Genomic DNA, 19,137 nt, shown 5'->3' on the forward strand with positions numbered 1-19,137 from the left:
GTCTCCCCTGTGTTTTTATCGTGGAAGTGTATGCATTATTTGTCCTTATTTTTTTAGTTAGTTCTCAAATATTGTGCATATTTTTCAGTCTGTACTACCCTTAAATCATTATGGTATCCTCCCATCCAGCTTCCAACCATTATCTAACCTGCTTATTCCTGGCCAAGTGTCGCGGGGCTTGCTGGAGCCTATCCCAGCATGTGTTCGGTGAGACTAAGGCAGGAACACATACTGGAGAGGTCGCCAATTCATCACAGGGCACACATACCATTCATTCACCCACTCATACATCGGGGCAATCTAGACTCTCAAATTAACCTAATCTGCATGTCTTTGAGTGTGGGAGGAAACCCAGGGGGGCATGGGGAGAACATACAAACTCCACAGGCCAGGATTTGAACACAGGACCTTCTAGCTGTGAGGCAACAGTGCTGGTATCCTCCCAGTTTATTCTTATTTTGGGGAATCCATTATTCTTAAAACATGTAAGGAGAGGATTGTTGGTTTTGTGGCATGAATATAGGAAGGACAGCTCAAGGCAGAAAGAACAGGTACTGAGACCATGTGACAATTTTCTCACCAATGGTGAAAGAGGGGTACTTAGGGGTACATTCTTTGAGAGGGACACTACTACAGCTGCATCTGCACCTCACTGTCAAAGTACTGCTAAAATAAACTGGAATTGCCTCTATCCCCTAAAACCGGCTAAAATTTTACCACACCAGCAAAATAAATGACTAGTAAAATCGGCACACTGGATCCACAGGCTCTTAAAACTAAAATCTAAGCCTCTGTGTCATTCAGCAATAATTCTTTATATTTACGATCCAAAAACTGTTCAAGGCAACATGGCAAAAGGTTTGAGTCTTTCAACCAAACATGCTGAGTTCAGCTCTTTTCTGAATGTAGCTATTGAATTTGCTAGATCACCACGCATCTCTGATTATAACCCACAGGGCTAAAATAAAAGCACAGTCTATTACTATTTAAAGCCTGCTTTTCATCACTTCAGCTCACCAGCTCTCCACCAGAAGGTGCTCAACACACCATTCCTGTGGAGCCAACGAGCCGTCAAACTCAATGACAGCATCCCCGATCATCCGTAATGGCTCTGGCCCTGTAGAAACACGAGCTACGCACCTATTCAATGTATTAACACTGAGTTCCGCTGTGTCGGTTTTATGAAGTTGCTGAGGTGTAGAATTGTATAAGTGATTCTAAATTAAATATCTCCTTCGATGAATGAAAGGAGAGAGAGTGAGAGATTTAAATGTTTTATGCATTATGGCTGGTGCTGGCGTGGTGCAGGTGCCCTGACTGACTAGAGAAGGCACGGTTGTGGAAGGGCTGGAAAAGCTCTACCAACTGAACCACCAAAAATGTCACACACCATGTGACTCCCCTGGAAGGGAGAAGTGGCACTTCCAGGATTTTCGGCGTTGTTTGCCGCATCGAGAGAGAATGCCAACACCAACACAAAATAAATAATAAAAAGGATTCACCCTTACCCCTCACAGGTTCCAGGCAAAAATAATAAATAAACACAACAACCTAAAATAGAAAAGGCAAACGAACGTAAACCCAAGTGCCAACTTCTGAGCTCAGGAGTGATCTCCTGGTCTCAGCTACGTACGAGCACACTTTAAGAACTGGGGCTGATTAGTTAACGCAACGGTGTTTGTGACCTCCCCACCAATAGGCAGGGCCCAGACAATCAAAACAGCATAAACAAACTAATATAATAACTTTGTTTATAATTATAATTATGCTTGTAAACAGGTTGGGAATGGAATACAGAACGTGTTTCGCATATTGATACCCCTAGATGGTGGGGGTGATAGAATGTCCAGACGGGATGCTGTTTTCTGTTCCTATTTAGGGATGGGGGAAATGGTGGGTGATGGGGTGGCTCATGCTGTATTTTGTGTACTGAGCAGGGCAGACACAATGGAAAAGGAATCTTCTAACACTGTTCAGCTCAACGGTTGCTGTTTCTCTGAGATTTCTACTGGGATTAAGTGAGCTGAGTGGCTTGTTTTCACAGGCATGCCATTCAACATGCCTTGAGGGGGAATGTTTTTCCATTACTGGGAATCCCGGTTACTATAGGCCAACCTGTGGGGGCGATGATGGTGGGAATTTTAAAGTCATAATAAATCTGTCTAGACTGGTTTGATTGCAACATGACAGTGTTATCATTATGGCAGTACAGTAAATTGAGATTAATCAAAAACAGCAGTAGGAAAGGATGTTATTGGTTTGCTCACTATAAAACTGTAAACACCTTGAATCTTCATACCCAAAAGTATCATTACAGCCTATGAACATGCCGCTCCTGTACATAGTTTTCCATTTAGTGTGTGGTCTGACTAACGGGCTTGTGGGTTGATTCCTAGTGCTGGAATTGCAGATTAGGGAGATTTATAGAAAGAGTAGGGTCAGGGTAAAGAGGGTTCAGATAGATTAAAAGTATTGTTGGGAAAAATATTTATGATCAAATAATTCCTATCCATTCGACTGTTTATTTTCATTTCTTTATATAAATGGATAGGATGGCAAAACAGACCATATGTAGCTTGTCATATTCATCATCGCTATCGTCACATCAGTGGAACACGTGGGCTGTCTCCACAGTGAGCTACAGACGGTACTGTGCAAAGCGAAAACAGTACAACACTGCCACCCAGTGGCCTTTATGAATGCCAACCAAGCTCCAAACAAGGCCCCCGGTCTTCCACAGCTTATGACTTCCAACTGGCGAAAGTGGCCATCGAGAGCAGTGTAGCCTGAATGTAATCCACAATGTCCTGTAAACAGGAATTACATTTTCACTTTTCTTTTTTTTCACACCATCTTTCCTGGTGAAGCATAGAGCGAGGAACAACATTGATAAGAATCCCATAAGACCCGCAGCTCTGCCCTGGATGGATAAGAACACGTGCTTCTCCCCTTTACGATGCCACATAAAACAACTCCACAGCAAAGCGTTTGAGTCGCCAACTGCGAGATCACTGGACACCAAGCAGACACCTGTTTCACACAAGAGCTGCATGCTGTGAACTCCATATCTCCCTGAACAATTTCACAGCCGTTTATGCATGCGGTGTAGTGCAGCTACCTATATGATATATTGTGGCATGCGCTAGGACTTTCATTTTCATGATTCATGGTTGCTCACCTTGGATAACCTATAATAATATAAATGTTGTATAAAAATAGTTTCAGTTGAAAATATGGAAAAGAGCTTGAACATTGTTTAAAAAAAGAAGAACGTAATAATTGTACAAAGCTATTTTTTGCCAGGATAGATGTTTCAAGCCTAAGCATTTTCCTCCCTAGTGAGCATAAGCTGTTCAGTTGTCTGCAGTCCTGCTCCCAGAGAACTTCAGGCTCTACTGGTTTTTCTTATTAGCAGACACTTTTTTGTCCAATTAAAGCAGCGGAATACACAGTTAACTCCTCTCAACCGGTTCCTGTATCTCTATATGTGTTTTGGTGTGCATGTGTGTGTGTGTGTGTGTGTGTTCGTGTGTCTGTGCATACGTGTGTTTAAGTTTGTTTTGTCTGTAAACAACTGCTGTCAACATCATCCTAACACCATCTCCTAACGAGATAAGTAATGTAGAAGGTGTACTAAAAGCAAGTCGTCAAGTAAAGATACTAACATCCTGGAAAAACAGGATATATTGATCTTGGAAGTCACCCAGTAGTTTTAATTCTCCCCTTGCCAAAAACAGGTCTTGTGTTGGAGCTTGAGTGGGTGTTTTTTTCTCTCAGACTGTGTTGCAGGTGGTCTCTGGGTACTGTAAACATTATTTATTGTTTCTGGGCTACCGACCTCAGGGTCCTCGAGCTTCAGCATTGAAGAGACAAAGGCCTTTATCAAGTAGTACTGCAGCATTCCAGCTCCAGGTTGCAGCAAATTCACCTAATCTCACATCCCTTGCATTGCCCATATGATCCAGTGAGATCTCCATTTGACCAAAGAAAGCAATCTGGAATACTTCATGACTCAGGGGTTTTATGTACGGAAACATCTGTTGAAGTCACAATGGCGAAATGAAAATGAACTCTGTGGGGGTCTGTGAAGCTCTGTGTCTTTGAGGATGTGAGGATATACTGAGTTATATTGAGGTGTATTTTGTTGTCCTCACATCGCAGAGCAGGTGCTGTTATTATGATACAGCTGTTGTTTGTGACTGCCCAGGATGGACCCTGGTAATAAGCGTCCTGTGTTCAGGCATATCAGACTCTTTTTTTAACAGCACTGTATCAGGAAGGGAGAACAAGGTAGCAGAATTTTAATAAATACAGAACAGCGGGGAAAGAATATCGCAAACAAGAAGTGAATTTAAATGACACAGAGACGGAGGGGCAAGCAGACATAATGAGATGTACTAGCGCACTGCCCGCAGACATATACTGCTCCTCCGCCTCCTGATGATAAAGACATTTTCATTGCCTCCATTTCATTTATCTTGAGTGATACTACTTTGTCCTTTTAAACTGACAATGTACTCGGAAATCCGATAAATGTGTATTCATATCTATGGCTGCTCTCTGCTTCTTTTGAACACAATTTCCCTGTCCCTCCGAATCTAGTCTACCCACCCTCCCCCCTCTGACCTGAATACAGTGTGTCTTCAGCTTCTAGTTCTAGTGCAGGAATGCCATCATCTGTTGAATAGTGGTATGGCAGAAAATCACTATTCAGTGGCCCATTTAGCGGGGTGTTAGAATGTGAGCTAGAACTCTTATGCATGACTGTTGGGAGAAAAAAGCTGTTGCTAAACAACAGTTTTCCTACTATTATTTCAAACATAATGATTAAACACAAGTGATCTGTGACTAAGGCCTGGTTTATACTGAATGTAACCTATGAAAATTATAACTGAAGTGCATGGCACATGACACCTGCACTCACATACTCCATGACAGTGTTTGTACGAGTTTCCTCGTTTTCTTACCTTGCTTCTGTTGCTTGTCAGAAGGAATCATGAAAGGGAGGGATACATAGGCAGAGGAAAGATTTCATGAGAATTTAGACATCCTGAAGTAAGGAGTGACATTGAAAGACAGACCATTATTGACAAGATTCAGGGCAACGAGGAAAGTAAAAGTATATACCATTCTCAAAGTGGACAATCAGTTACACTAATCTGGTATGAATGAACTTTTTTACTGTTTGGAGTTTGGGGGTCAGAGAGTTGGGAGCTGGATAGGATCAGCATCATGTGGTGACGTAATGCAATGACATAGGGGAGGGGCATGTAAGAGACATCTGGCCCCTCCCACAGCAGCATGCTCTTCTGTATTGCCATTGGCCCAGGGCGTAGCACTAGCCTTGAGTCCAGCACCAGTTCCAGCTCAGCTGAATTCAATTTAACATTATTTGTTTTGCACATCTTGCAGAGACACTGTCACAAAGATGATTTCCAGTGTAAAAACTAAAGAAAATTGGGCAAAAACAAATCCTCAGTAGGGGTAAAAACACTCAAACAGCAGCAAGAAAAATCTTGGGGGGAACCCAGCTATAGAGAGGGAGTCCATCCTCTGCTGGCTGGTGCAATTGTTAAGACAGAACGATTGTTTACAGAAATATAGGATGAATTCAGGTCATTTGGGACACTTTATGTAAATTCAGTTTCTGAGTCAGCCAAAATCAGTTTTTTCCTTTGCATTTGGTAATTTGGGACACCACATTAGATAATTTGGCACACAGCATGAAAGCATAGACACAAAGATACTCACTTAACTTACAGGTCACTATTCGAGCATCAGACATTTCAAAATATGAGAACCAGTAGTCCTAGACTCAGAAACCAGAAAAAAGGCTAATTATTCTTAAATTGTCACATTGGTAAAAACAAGCGTGGGGGGACCTCACCTGAATCCCCCCCACCTCACCTCACCTCCGTCATAAAATACTGGTAATGTACAGGTCGGCAATGAAATTAATTATGTGTGGTTACTTTAACGTGTTATTCGTAGTAGTAGTACTACTAGAAGTAGTAGTAGTAGTAGTAGTAGTAGTAGTGCTGGTGGTGGTGCTGTTGATATAAGCGATGCTGACAGCGTACCTGCTTTTGTTAAGCCACCTAATAGATATAGTAAAATACACTATATCCTCCGAGATCAGAGCAACAACATTGATAATACGGTTCAATGGCAATACAGGCTTTTGATTGTAGCTACCGCAACATTGCTACGGCACGCGGGGTAATGTAAGCATTTTTGTAACGAATAATATGTGTAATAACCAATTTTCAGTTGTAAAACCTCTGTGCACAACGGTAAGCAGTGTCTTGTCTTGAGGAAAGAAAAAACATCAGAAGGGCATTGTTATTTCTCGGGACAGTACGCTATGCCCTCAGTGTCTGTGTCCACTCAAATAGTTACGAAACTTCTACATGCAGGTTTTGTAATCGGACGTGTTTAACCAATCAGAACACAGAGCTTCATGTCATGTGATCCTGTTTTTATATAGCAAATGGGTGCTAAAAGATTCCGTCTAGTGAGTTCCATTCTGAATAACCGAATGTATGTTGCTAGGCCAACGTACGTTATATCGAAATGTCTAATCAGTTTTGATTCAGTATATCTGACACTGTATTGTGTCACTTAAACTATGTCTATCCAAAATTCCGATGGAGAGGAAAAGGCTGGATTTTTCATCGCGTCTAATATAGAAAGCGAATGGGGTGAAGACAATGTAGACCACCAGTCACTTCTTTTGCAAAGAGCTGATGCACTAGCTTCAGAAAATCGTCTTAAAGAAGCCATTGATGTGTTTTCAATGGCTTTGAGATATGGAAGTGTCAGACCCGAAAAACTAAGCACTTTACTGGACTGCGTACTGCGGAACTTCAAAAAGAATGTTGGAGGGGAACTGGCTGCACAGCCGATCGTCACTGCAAGGAACAGTGTGGGTAACACCGCTGATGTGTTCAGTTGTCCTGGTTGTGCCTGGTTCCTTGGCGAACCAGTGACAGTTGGCTGCGGACATTCCTGTTGCAAACGATGTTTACAACGACACATGTTCTCTAAATGCAAGCTTTGCGGTGAGGATGTTATGAATGTGTCCGGAGCGCTGAGACCGAACGTGGTCCTCTGTAGCATATTAGAGAAGTGGTTTCCAAATGAGATCAAGAGGTGTAAAGAAATTGCCGAAATCGAAGACCTGTCGAGAAGGAAACAATTTGAAGAGGCTGTGTCGCTAGCCAATAATGTGGTCAAATCAGGTGAGGGTTTTGACTGAAGCCAGTGCTTGTAATGCTTTGCTTGTATAACTAACGTTAGATTTTGGTCAGATTGACAATTCCTTTATTGATACCAAAATGTGGTGGCTAATTTAAATGTACGATAGCTAAAACTATAATCTTAAAAAAAAAAAAAAAACACTCCAAGTTCTACTGACCAACATTTCACTGTCAGGGACGTGGTCATGTTACTAAATACACCTTCATTGCACGTCACTTCCCCAAGTTTAACCCTATTATGTAAAAAAACGACGCATGCGCACAAGGAGGACATTGTGTAAGCGGGGTCATGGCACACGTTTTGTAATATCAATGAGTTGACAGCTCTGGGCTGGGCATTTTCCGTAAATATTTCATTGCTGTGCCCCTTTGTAAAATAAGCAATCCAATGTGTGGAAAGTGTTTCGAGCCCGCAAAAATACTGTTCATTTTAAAGCATGCAGCGACATGGGATGTCAACTGTTCTGCATTAAACCTTAAATAATAACAAAGTTTCTCCTGGTCCATCTAAGCTGTAGGTCAAAAGCAACTTTAGGTCTGGCGGAGATGTACCTCTAACCTACATTGCCTGAGAGCAGAAATATCTGATGCACAAATTTGGCCAGCAGTTTACAGCCTAAAAGCTTTTGTGTTCAAACACATTCTGAGCGGAAGTGTATTGAAAGTTTTCTACTGCCATTTGGCTCCTTTTAGAAAGTTGCATGTCCAGGGCAGGTAGGACAGTGGAAACATGCCTTATTAAGATTAACAAATGGAAGGCAGGCCAGCCACGAGTTTACACAGTTTCCGGAGCTGTGATTTAACATACACGTAACCCTCCCGCAATTATGAAACGCGCTGGGCCAAGTTCAGGAGAATAACATGTCAGTCATCCTCCAGTGTTGACCTGGTCTCATGCAAACATGAAATTCAATACTATTTTCTAAAAATATTTTTTATGCCATTTTAAAAATATCCAAATATGAAATGCTCAGTGATTTCTGCCCCATCACTGTCAGGCCCTTGTCGTGTTAATTAATAGTGTAAATGAATGTTCGCTTCTTGCACCAAGCTACTTTAAATTGCCGCATGCACCAGTCACATGCTGAACACAGGCAGTGAACAGTTAAGAAGGAGCTAAGATCGCCTTTGTTAGCAGATAAAGCTGTGTGTTTTCGAATGGAGAGAGAAAAGAGGGGTTTTTGAGAGTGTAGCCATAGGAAGATCACTGCAGTCCTGTGCTATTTATCAGATTGTTGAGATAGCACAGCAACATGCTTGTAACAAAAAAAACACTTCATACGGACTTCACCATTTGTTTAAATACAGTATAGCCTATATAAATATATTTACATTTTTAAAATTGTGCAAGTGCTGCATTTTCTTCAGTGCTGGTGCTGTGTCTGATCTTGGGTAGGTTGAACACTGGCCTTACCACCTTCTGTTTTTCAGCTCGGCCTTTTGCTCCAGTCTTGCTGTTTATCTTTGATTGCCTTTCCTTCCTTTTGCTCTGCCTCTCTTTCTCTGCCTTTATTTCACCCCTTCCATCACTGTAACACAGATCCTGGTGATGTTTTGGCACGGATATGCCGGGCTGAAGCCCTAGCTGGACTGGGACAGTACAAGCGTGCACTCGGTGACCTGGAGCCACTGTGGCTGAGCTCAGCTAAATGGGCAGAGGTGGGTCACCAGACCACAGCGCCGCCTAGTGGATCTGCAAGTCAATTACGCTGGCCCCTTTAGTGTGTAGAAGGTAGAAGTGTCGGGCAGGTGTACTCCTATCCGGCGCTGGAGATCAGTAGTACTGCTGGTTTTGACTCTTCTCCTCTGGACAGGGACTGATTAGGACCTTGTACACCAGGGTTAGTGTGATCTTTGGCCAGTAAGTGGCAAATAAAATATTATTGATATGTGCAGTCAGGCGAATGCACCTATGTTGAGTTGCTCTGGATAAGAGCATCTGACACATTCATGTAATGTAATGTAATGTAAATCGTATGAAATTAAATATCAGGGAGGAAAGAAAACTATCGGTACTTGAGGGCCAGATTTGTGTATCCCTGACGTAGGACGCTAGGACAGCAGTTGCTGTGGATGTCATGGGCAATAATGGGAAACTTTTACATCACACTTTTCCCAAACCTCTGAGAAAATGTCAATGCTGCAGCAGTACACCTGACTCCCACCGTCCTCCAGATGTAACACCATCACTTTAGATATGCATCTGCTAAATTAATGTTGTGTAATATAATCTACAATTAAATATCAGGTAGAAAAGAAAACTGTCAGAACCTTTGGGGCCAGATTTGAGTGTCTCTGCTGTATGGGGGTAAGAAGTTAAGGTAAGTTTGTCTGGAGTGATGGCCAATAATAATGATGTTTGAGTCAAACTTTTCCCAGAAATGGTGCAGCAGTGTGCCTCGCTCTCACCAGACTCAACAGCAAATAAATACACTTTCCTACTGAACCATAACCTTTAAACAAACTCATGGCTGTTGACCCTGGCAGTTAATCTTTCACAGGATGCTATCTGGGCTGCAGCTCTGAGCTTCTTGCCGTGTGTGTGTGTGTGTGTGTGTGTGTGTGTGTGTGTGTGGGGAGGGGGACGGTGGCTTGTTTCTGTCTTTCATGTGATTGATTATATTCATTATATTCAGTTCTTTCATTCGATAAGGCTAGCTCTGCATTACAAAATTAGTAGTTTGTATCCCTGTTTTTCTTGAATATGTAAATTTTCTTCTTATAAATGTGATTATGAGTAATGCATACATGTCTCACCTTGTATGTTCATTTTTCAAATGGCATCCAGGCAGAGTTCATTAGCATTTTCCATTAAAAAAATCTAAATTTTCATGTCAGTGTTTTTCTCAGTAACACTGTGTAAAAGAAACGTCCACACATCAGAAAGTGGTCTGTTTATTATCCCAGGTGCAACAAAGGAAAAACTGATGAAGGTTCACTGACCAAATGCAAAGCTTTTTATGTTTTTGAAAGAGACTTGCAATCAATCTCAGTCTGCCAAAGTTCTTTATTCTCGGTCCGTGAATAACTGGGAAATTTGTTGCGTCTAACATTGTGTGGTAATTTCAGAGAGTGCTCACCTTTCCTGCCGCTCTCCCTCAGGGTTACTTTAGGAAGGCCATGATCCTGCAGGAGATGGGCCAGGTCGAGGAGTCCCTGAACATGCTTCTGCACTGCCTGGCACTGGACCAGCACTTCACGCTCGCAAAGAAGGAACTGGAAAAGGTGTGGTGGAATTATTATTTTTCATAATCCTAAAATAATCTTCCATAAAGGATCTTCAGATCAATGCTGCTTCTTTCTTGTCACCAGAGGTGGAAAGCCCGGGTGGTACATTACATTACATTACATTACATTATTGGCATTTGGCAGACGCTCTTATCCAGAGCGACGTACAACAAAGTGCATACCCATAACCAGGGATAAGTTCGCTGAAAGACCCTAGAGGGAAGTACAATTTCAACTGCTACCTGTACAACAAAGATAAGGACAAGGGCCATTTTTTTTTTTTTTTGAACAAACAAACAAACAAACAGAGCAAAAGTGACCAAAGTTAACTATCCAAACACTGCTTACCTAGCCAACTAAAAATACCGATACACAAAGCAAGTCACAGAGACAACAATTAAGGTTCACAGGGAGGTAGGGAGGGATGGGGAGAGGTGCTGCTTGAAGAGGTGTGTCTTCAGCTTGCGCTTGAAGGTGGGGAGAGATTCTATAGTTCTGACCTCAACGGGGAGTTCGTTCCACCACCGTGGAGCCAGAACAGACAGTAGTCGTGAGCGTGAGGTGGAGGTTCTGAGAGGGGGAGGTGCCAAGCGGCCTGTGGAGGCTGAACGAAGCGGTCTGGCAGGGGTGTAGGGTCTGATGATTTTTTGCAGATAAGCTGGTAGAAAGTGAAAGTCCTGCCATGTGTTTATTCTGTCCATTAACTCAGCCAGCTGGTTTCAGCCAGCTGATTTCACCTCCTAGCAGAAGAATTGTGCTGTTTCACAAATCCAGCCAATTGAAACAAAATACGAAAAGACTCTAGAATTATTGGCACCCTTGATAAATATATATATAATAATTTGGTTTTCAGAAAAAATTAGATTACTTCATAAACATGAGAGTAAAGTATTGAAATATAAGTATATCGTTTTATGTTTAAACACTAGGGTCTTTTTTCGGATGCTTCTCTGTTTGAAAGTCCTTAACCTGACAAACCATAAATTGTGTATTCTCACTTCTGTGCATGATTTATTCCTGTTCACAAGCCTCAGACATTTATGTGGCATACCAAATTGGCTTTCCATAATGAAATGATATGCTCTCATATGAATAGTTTGCTTCTTGTGACGGCTGATTTAATAACATCGAGCCAACTAGAAACTGATGTACTAGGCAAAGGTTGTGTAAGTTCTGTGGTGTTTTTTTTCTCGATTATACAACAGTTAGTTCCAGCCTCACATTGTGATTGGCTGGGAGACATTCCAGGGAGTACCATTATTTCACAACAAGTCACTCTTAACTTAGCAAAACCTCATATGTTTTTGTTCAGTTGATTAATTGTATCAGAGATATCTTAAACTTGTAACCTAGCAACGCTTCAGAAGTGCTTTGTCAAACGGCATAATAAAAAATGTTTGAATCGGAGTTACTGTATGGTTTGTTAAGTTTCTCTATTTTATTTATGAACGTGTTGGCAAACTATAGTGGTGGTTATATAGTAATTGCAATAATACACTCAAAGTTGTGCCTTACTGTGAGATATTGGCACTATGGCCAATATTGGCACTATGGCCAATATCTCACTTAAAGGCATTCCTTCTTGTGTATTATTGCATGAATATAAGAGTGAGTTATCGAGCGCTAAGGATGCAGTACAGGTTGGTTGTTGTGGTGCCATTTTGGAAGTGGAAGCTAATCCTATGTCGTCATGGCAAACAATAAAATGAGCTCACACATAAGAACACACAAGTTGGTTGGCTGTCTCTGTCCAAAGGAAGGCCTTCTGCCTAAAACCCGGATGAGGGAAGCTGTATGTATTTGTTAATGTTAGCCCCACCCTGCTATTCTCTCTGCTGACAGAGGCTTCACCAGCTGCTGTCTCCTGGCCTGGAGAATGTCAAGGTGGGCCTCCGGGAGACGGTCCAGAGCTCCTCCGCCCATCTGTGGAGTAAAACGGTGGCGGGGGAGGAGCAGGAGGACGTCCAGGCTGAAGAGGTGATGCCTCTTCACACTCACTGCATCCGTATTACCTGTCCGTTTTTGTATTTTTTCCTATGGATGTTGGTGATTATGTGGTTGTGGCTGTAAAAACAATATCAATTTGAAACATATTATACAGTGCATTTTATTGAAAACCAGAACATGATATGAACTGTCGTTCTGAACTGCAGGATTTAATCTAAAATGATCTCGAACAGTTATTATTTCCTAAAAATCACATGGCTTGCTTACGTTTGCTACAGTGGTGGTAGTTATACAGGAGTGTCTGTGCATGCTATTGTTTGCTGTTCAGCAGTGTTTGTGCATAGTGATGCTGTTGTTAGCTGCACAGTTGTTTCTTTAGCTGCATGTTGTTGTTAGCTGTGCAGCAAAGTCTGCGCATAGCGATGATGTTAGCTGCACAGCTGTTTCTTTAGCTGCATGTTGTTGTTAGCTGTACAGCAAAGTCTGCGCATAGGGATGATGTTAGCTGTACAGTTGGTTTCTTAGCGGTATGTTGTTGTTAGCTGTTAGCTGTGTGTAGATGCTGAGTGTTCCCTCTTTGTTCCGTCAGAATGGCGAGGGGGGCCCATCGGAGAGCGTGGGGAGGCGGAGCCTGAGCCGCGCCCACTCGCTCCGCGCCCGTAGAGGCCCCACGGGGGCGGCGGGGGAGGAGGGGCTGAAGAGGGTGAGCTCGGCCCCGCAGCTGGGGGACCAGGAGAAGTCCGCGCTGCTGAAGAGGAAGCTCTCCGTGTGTGAGGCGGGCCCCTCCTTCATCCACAGCCTGGGGAACAAACACAAGAAGCAAGGAGGTGCGCCAGGCCCCGTGCACACACCTACGCATCAGATCAGCGGCCCCCAACCCTGACCCTGGAGAGCTGTGTAGTCTCTTCCTGTTCATTTATCAATGAATGCGTTCGTTTACATTCCTAACTCATTCTCTTTCTTGGGATGGAATTGTGGTTTTCAGTGCTATATTACAGCACAAAAAAAATGATTTCCACAGTAGGCGCTCGGCTGTGCCCCTTCATGAATATTGAGATGTACCAGATTATACATGCCCGCAACCACTCGGCCCCGAATCCTGCCTCGAGAGGCAGTCTAATCCTGTGGTGCCCCTGACCCTGTTCTACAGGCACAGAAACTGCGGGAGCTGCCAGCTGTACCAGCATGCCCTGCAGGACTGTTCCTCTGGAGTTACTGCAGGCCAGTGACTGTGAGTGCTCTCTCTGCATGAGGTAAGGCCAGGACTGTGTGTGGGAGGGAGGGTCACGTCGGGGCCCCTTCGTTGGCTTAATGGCTGTGATTGGCACTAGGATAATATGGTCTTATCAAATTATCTGAGGCCAAGGCTCCAAATTCAATTCTGACTATCCTGAAAACCTAAGGCATTGACATTTTGTTAGCAGCTTAGCAGAATGTTCGCTAATACTGCCCATTAGTATCTCATTCCCCTCCCTCCCTCCCTCCGTCTGTCTCTAGGTTATTCTATGAGCCTGTGACCACGCCCTGTGGACACACCTTCTGCAAAAGCTGCCTGGAGCGCTGTCTTGACCACGCCCCCCAGTGTCCCCTCTGCAAAGAAAACCTTAAAACGGTAAACCACAGCCGCCATGTTTCTTGACATTTTCCCGTGCAGCGACCACTTACTGACCCTCTTATGACCACCATTTATAACAGCAAGTGCTCACCCAGTTGCTCACCCAGGTCCAAGAGTGTGTTTTCAAGGCAGCGATCAATGCAGCAGGAGAATGGTGATAAGCATCATCTTAAAATGAAATAAACTCGATACAGGACAGCACACAGCCCACCTGGGCCTGTAAAAGTGGTTCTTAATGGCTGTGTGTGTTTGTGTGTGTGTGTGTTTGTGTGTGTCTTTCCAGTACCTAGCATCTAGGAAGTACAACATCACTGCAGCTCTGGAGGAGGTGATAAAGCAGTACTTGTGCAAGGAGCACATGGAGAGGAAGAGGAGTCAGACGGAGGAGACAAAGGAACTCTCAGAGTAAGCCCCCTCAAGCCTGCTTGGCTAAAAGTGTGAGACAGGCCAGGCCCCTGTGTGGGGAAACCAAATTACATTCTGACCTTCAGCTTAATTGAGAACGATGAACTAGGTACTGTATTTAAACTCAGATGTGTATTTCTGCCAGTACCCACTGGAGGGCAGGCTTTGCTGGCTGATGTCTGTGGAAGAACATGAGTACCCCTTGGGTGCTTCCCATTATTATTCTCTCCTCGCCTCCCTTCCCCCACTCGTCCCCGCCCCATACTTCCAGAGAGAAGTAGGAGGAGGAGACGAATGGAGAGGAGGAAGATGCATTGTTTTGAGTATTGGAACACACCCCATGAATGGGTGCTTGTGTTGGCTTTTAGCGTGGGCTATGCATTATTTCTGTACTGAAATGCATATGGACTCATTCCCTGACATTGGGTATGTTTGCCTCCCCCAGCCTGATGAAGAACGTCCCCATCTTCGTGTGCACTATGGCGTACCCCACCGTGCCTTGCCCCCTGCACGTCTTCGAACCCCGATACCGGCTCATGATCCGCAGATGCATGGAGACGGGAACTAGGCAGTTTGGGATGTGCATCCATGACCCACGGAAAGGGTGCGCTTTGTGTGTGTGTGTGTGTGTGTGTGTGTGTGTGTGTGTGTGTCTTTGTGCCTGTGTGTGTCTTTCTTAAGTGTATGTATCTGAGTATACAAGTTAATGATGTGTTTTCCACAGGTTTTCTTGTGTTAGGTATGCTTCTGCTTCCTGTTTGTGTATATTCAGTACATTAAGTGGCTGCCTCATTTCCTGTTTGTGTTTATTCAGTACATTAAGTGGCTGTCTCATTTCCTGTTTGTGTTTATACAGTACATTAAGTGGCTGTCTCATTTCCTGTTTGTGTTTATACAGTACATTAAGTGGCTGTCTCATTTCCTGTTTGTGTTTATACAGTACATTAAGTGGCTGTCTCATTTCCTGTTTGTGTTTCTACAGTACATTAAGTGGCTGTCTCATTTCCTGTTTGTGTTTATACAGTACATTAAGTGGCTGTCTCATTTCCTGTTTGTGTTTCTACAGTATATTAAGTGGCTGTCTCATTTCCTGCAGGTTTGCTGATTACGGCTGCATGCTGCTGATCCGGAGCGTGCATTTCCTGCCGGACGGTCGCTCTGTGGTGGACACGGTTGGTGGGAAGCGGTTCTGTGTTCTGGAGCGCGGTATGAAGGATGGGTACTGCATCGCCAACCTCCAGCACCTGGAGGACGTGCGGGTGAGCAGGAGACTGATTAAGGGCCCATTTACCATCATATGTGACTGTAGCAAAGCCCTAGTAAGAAGTGTCTAAGGCTCGAGGCTCATAACCTATATAACCTATAACCGTTACATTTCCTGCAGGGAAATTGCATATATACAATCCACAAGGTAATTGCAAACTGGATTGATTTAAAGTATGGAGTCCACAAAGCAAGTTAATAATTCTAAAATACAGTGACTGAATGGAGCTTACCTTAGCTGTTTTTCTGACACTTTTATCCAAAGTCAGTGATTAGACTAAAGGCTGTTTTAAACTGTGTCGCCAGCATAGGTTGCATCATTTGCATTGTGTTTGGCACTCGAGAACGGGAAGAATGTTTATACACACCGCATAAACACCTATCTGGCATAAAATATAAAGTATTTTTAATATTTATTTATTGATAAAGTATGCCAGTATCGTCCATATCTGTTGTTTAGAATGTACAGCAGGAAGTTAACTAAAATCATACGGACGACCGTTCTACACATCACCAGTCAACCAATCACCACCTGTGCGGTATATGCAGGCAGTGGTCACTGACTACCCACTTTTAAGTTTTTGAGGGGCATCCCTGGAGCAATGTGGGGTTAAGGGCCTTGCTCAAGGGCACTACTGCTTATTGTGGCTACATCGGGGCTTGAACCACCAACCTTCCAGGTCCCAGTCAAGCACCTTAGGCTCTAGGCTACAGGCTGCCCCACGCTTATTGAGCGGTGAGGCGTGATGTTAAAGGTGTGAGGAGCTAAGTTACTGTGCGGGTTCCAGGTGAGTGACGGGGAGGAGCTGTCCAAGCTCCAGGAGCTGCACGACCAGGTGTACGGTCAGGCGCGCGCCTGGTTTCACAACCTGAAGAACCGCTTCCGGGGCCAGATCCTGCAGCACTTCGGGCCCATGCCGGAGAAAGAAGCCGACATCCAGGTGGGGAAACAGGGCCCATTGTGCAGCACTGTCAGAAGCAGCACATCTGCTTCTGACAGTGCACAGTTGCTTCCATTAGCTTCTGATTAGCACCTAAATGAAGGGCTTCTGTCGGTACTCGGACTGTATGAATCAGCGGTCCTCACTCCTGGTCCTGGAGAGCTGCAGGGTGTGCTGGTTTTTCTTTTCACCTTAACATCGGCAACCAATTCAGACAAATTCAAAGAACCAGGTTTAGTGAGTAATCAACTATGTGTGTAACTATGTAATCAACTGCTTTAATTGATCTATTAAGTGCTGAGTACTAGCAAAAGCTGGCACACCCTGTGCCTCTCCAGGGCCAGGAGTGAGGACCACTGCAATAAATTAACAGCATGTCAGATGGAGAAGTCATGTATGCAGGCTTAGCTGTTGGGGCGATGGAAAGAGAAGTGACCAATTTCTGTAAAATTACAAAAAAATACTACGACAGCTGCAGATACTATTATTATTATTAATAGGAAGGAAGGGAGTAAGTATCTAATGCAGTGGCCTTTTAAAGCTGCCACTCAGGGATTTTGCATTAACAGAAATGTGTGTGTGCGTTCCTGTGTGTGTGTGTGTGTTTTTCTGTATGTGTGTCTGCATGCTTTCATGTTTGTGTGTGTTTGTGCGTGTGTGTGCGCACGCGTTCATTTTTTTTATGTGTGTGTGCGTGCATTCGTATGTGTGTGTGTGCGTGTGTGTGTGTGCGCGCGTGTGTGTGTGTGCGCGCGTGCGTGTGTTCGTGTGTGTGTGCGTGTGTGCGCGTGTGTGCATGCGTGTGCGTGTGTTTGTGTGTGTGTGTGTGTGTGTGTGTGTGCGTGTGTGTGTGTGTGTGCACACCTGTCCTCAGGCCACTCCAGATGGGCCAGCGTGCTGCTGGTGGCTCTTGGCGGTCCTGCCTGTTGACCCTCGGTACCAGCTGTACGTGCTCTCCTCCACGTCCCTTCGGGAAAGGCTTCTGAAGATCCAGCACATTCTCACCATCTGCAGAGCATCCCCAACCGACTCATGACCCGCCCCGCCAGGCATTCCCCCGCCCACAGCCACCCATGCTCCGCCCCCACAGCCATTCCCCCGCCCACAGCCACCCATGCTCCGCCAGCCCCCCCCCCCCCATCTACAACCATACACAGGCCCCTCCCTCTTAGGCCCTTTGTACCTGTGAACAGTTACATAATATTCCCAAGTCGTTCACCATGGCTTTAGGGATTAAAAATGTCCATAAACACACTCAGCTTTGCAGACTTCTCCTTCCAAGCATTTAAAATGCCCAATTTCTGAATTAGGTGCTACATTTGCATTTACTCCTTAATAAGGTTATATTAAGGAGAAGACAAGGGCACACAAAAAAATGGACCAGAACGTATTTATTGACTGTATGCGTTTTTGGATTATGAGAGCTGACGAATGTAAAGCTGTATTATACAGTATAGAGCAGAGATTCTATGGCAGGGCTTGTTGGTAGGGCCTGTAGCTTCCAGATAAGTGAGTCTGCCCATGGCCTCTGCTACGAGGTGGGGGGGGGGGTGGATATCTGCAAGCAGAAATTAAATCCAGAATGCTGGAAATTTGGGGCAATTCCCTGCAGCTCTGAGCAACTTTTACTCGCCAGGAAAAAAAGGAAAAGGCCTGTCTGCTACTTCCATGTCGATGTGCAAACACCCGGCCTCAATGTGACAGCACATGATTCTGCAGAAACAGACGCAGGCACAAAGCTTCACGCAGATGTTCTCTCCAGACATCGAAGGAAAAAGGGCAGCATGGCCAGACGTCAGTTCTGTCTCGCACAGGCAGACAGTTATAGCACTTTTCAACAACCGGCAACTGGTTTCCCATTGGGTGTGGAATTTTCTTTTTTTTTGTTGCAGTGCCAGTGATGCTAACTCAATCGTATTTCTTCCAAAAAGCTAGATGTACCCATTGAATGCACTACAGTTTATCGTGTAAACTCAATTTCATTACCGAAAGCTTAAAAATTCACTGGATAAAGTGCCCCAACAACAGCACATGTTTTGGAGAGAGTCTTTATGCTATGGTTCTCTGGTGCGTGTGCGCAGATAGTTTTTTTTCCCTCATGCACATGGTTACTTAATGCACTACAATCAGCCAAATAATTATCAGATCATCTCAAGTGTCAGCCTCTTGAAGAATCAGTATAATTGCATCACACAATGGCTTTGTTGTATGTGAATCATTTGTCATGTTTTTGTTCACAGATTTATGCTTTTTGCTATAATATTTAAGTTATCAGTTTTCAGTAATAAAAATACTTTGTTTTTGCGAACAGCCTGTGAGGATTTCATTTTCCAAACAGGAAACAACCTTTCAAGCTTACTATTTGTGTATTTGTGTATTTATCTCTTTGTTATTGTTGCACAGAAGAAAACATTTATTAGAACATTTATATTGTTTACATATTATCAATATTATATGAAAGGTCAATGCCAAACTGCCA

General features: G+C 43.9%; 1 protein-coding gene across 1 annotated transcript; it reads left to right on the forward strand.

The window, feature by feature from the left end:
* Nucleotides 1-6,491: 6,491 nt before the first annotated feature.
* lonrf1 (LON peptidase N-terminal domain and ring finger 1) lies at nucleotides 6,492-18,968 on the forward strand. The gene is made up of 12 exons (XM_061245383.1): nucleotides 6,492-7,241; nucleotides 8,800-8,918; nucleotides 10,362-10,484; nucleotides 12,330-12,464; nucleotides 13,024-13,261; nucleotides 13,585-13,687; nucleotides 13,932-14,046; nucleotides 14,333-14,454; nucleotides 14,900-15,058; nucleotides 15,551-15,713; nucleotides 16,506-16,658; nucleotides 17,533-18,968. Exons 1-12 carry the CDS (start codon nucleotides 6,629-6,631, stop codon nucleotides 17,692-17,694), a joined length of 2,205 nt encoding a protein of 734 aa, XP_061101367.1. The 5' UTR covers nucleotides 6,492-6,628; the 3' UTR covers nucleotides 17,695-18,968.
* The last annotated feature ends 169 nt before the right edge of the window (nucleotides 18,969-19,137 follow it).

Source organism: Conger conger, chromosome 6, assembly GCF_963514075.1.
Source record: "Conger conger chromosome 6, fConCon1.1, whole genome shotgun sequence".
Taxonomy (NCBI): Eukaryota; Metazoa; Chordata; class Actinopteri; order Anguilliformes; family Congridae; genus Conger; species Conger conger.

Bases quoted from the DNA above. Each gene is read 5' to 3' on its own strand.
- lonrf1 (XM_061245383.1), top strand. From the start codon at position 6,629: ATGTCTATCCAAAATTCCGATGGAGAGGAAAAGGCTGGATTTTTCATC. The intron at 14,047-14,332 runs GTAAACCACAGC...GTGTCTTTCCAG, and splicing joins GCAAAGAAAACCTTAAAACG to TACCTAGCATCTAGGAAGTA. The intron at 15,714-16,505 runs GTGAGCAGGAGA...TGCGGGTTCCAG, and splicing joins AGCACCTGGAGGACGTGCGG to GTGAGTGACGGGGAGGAGCT.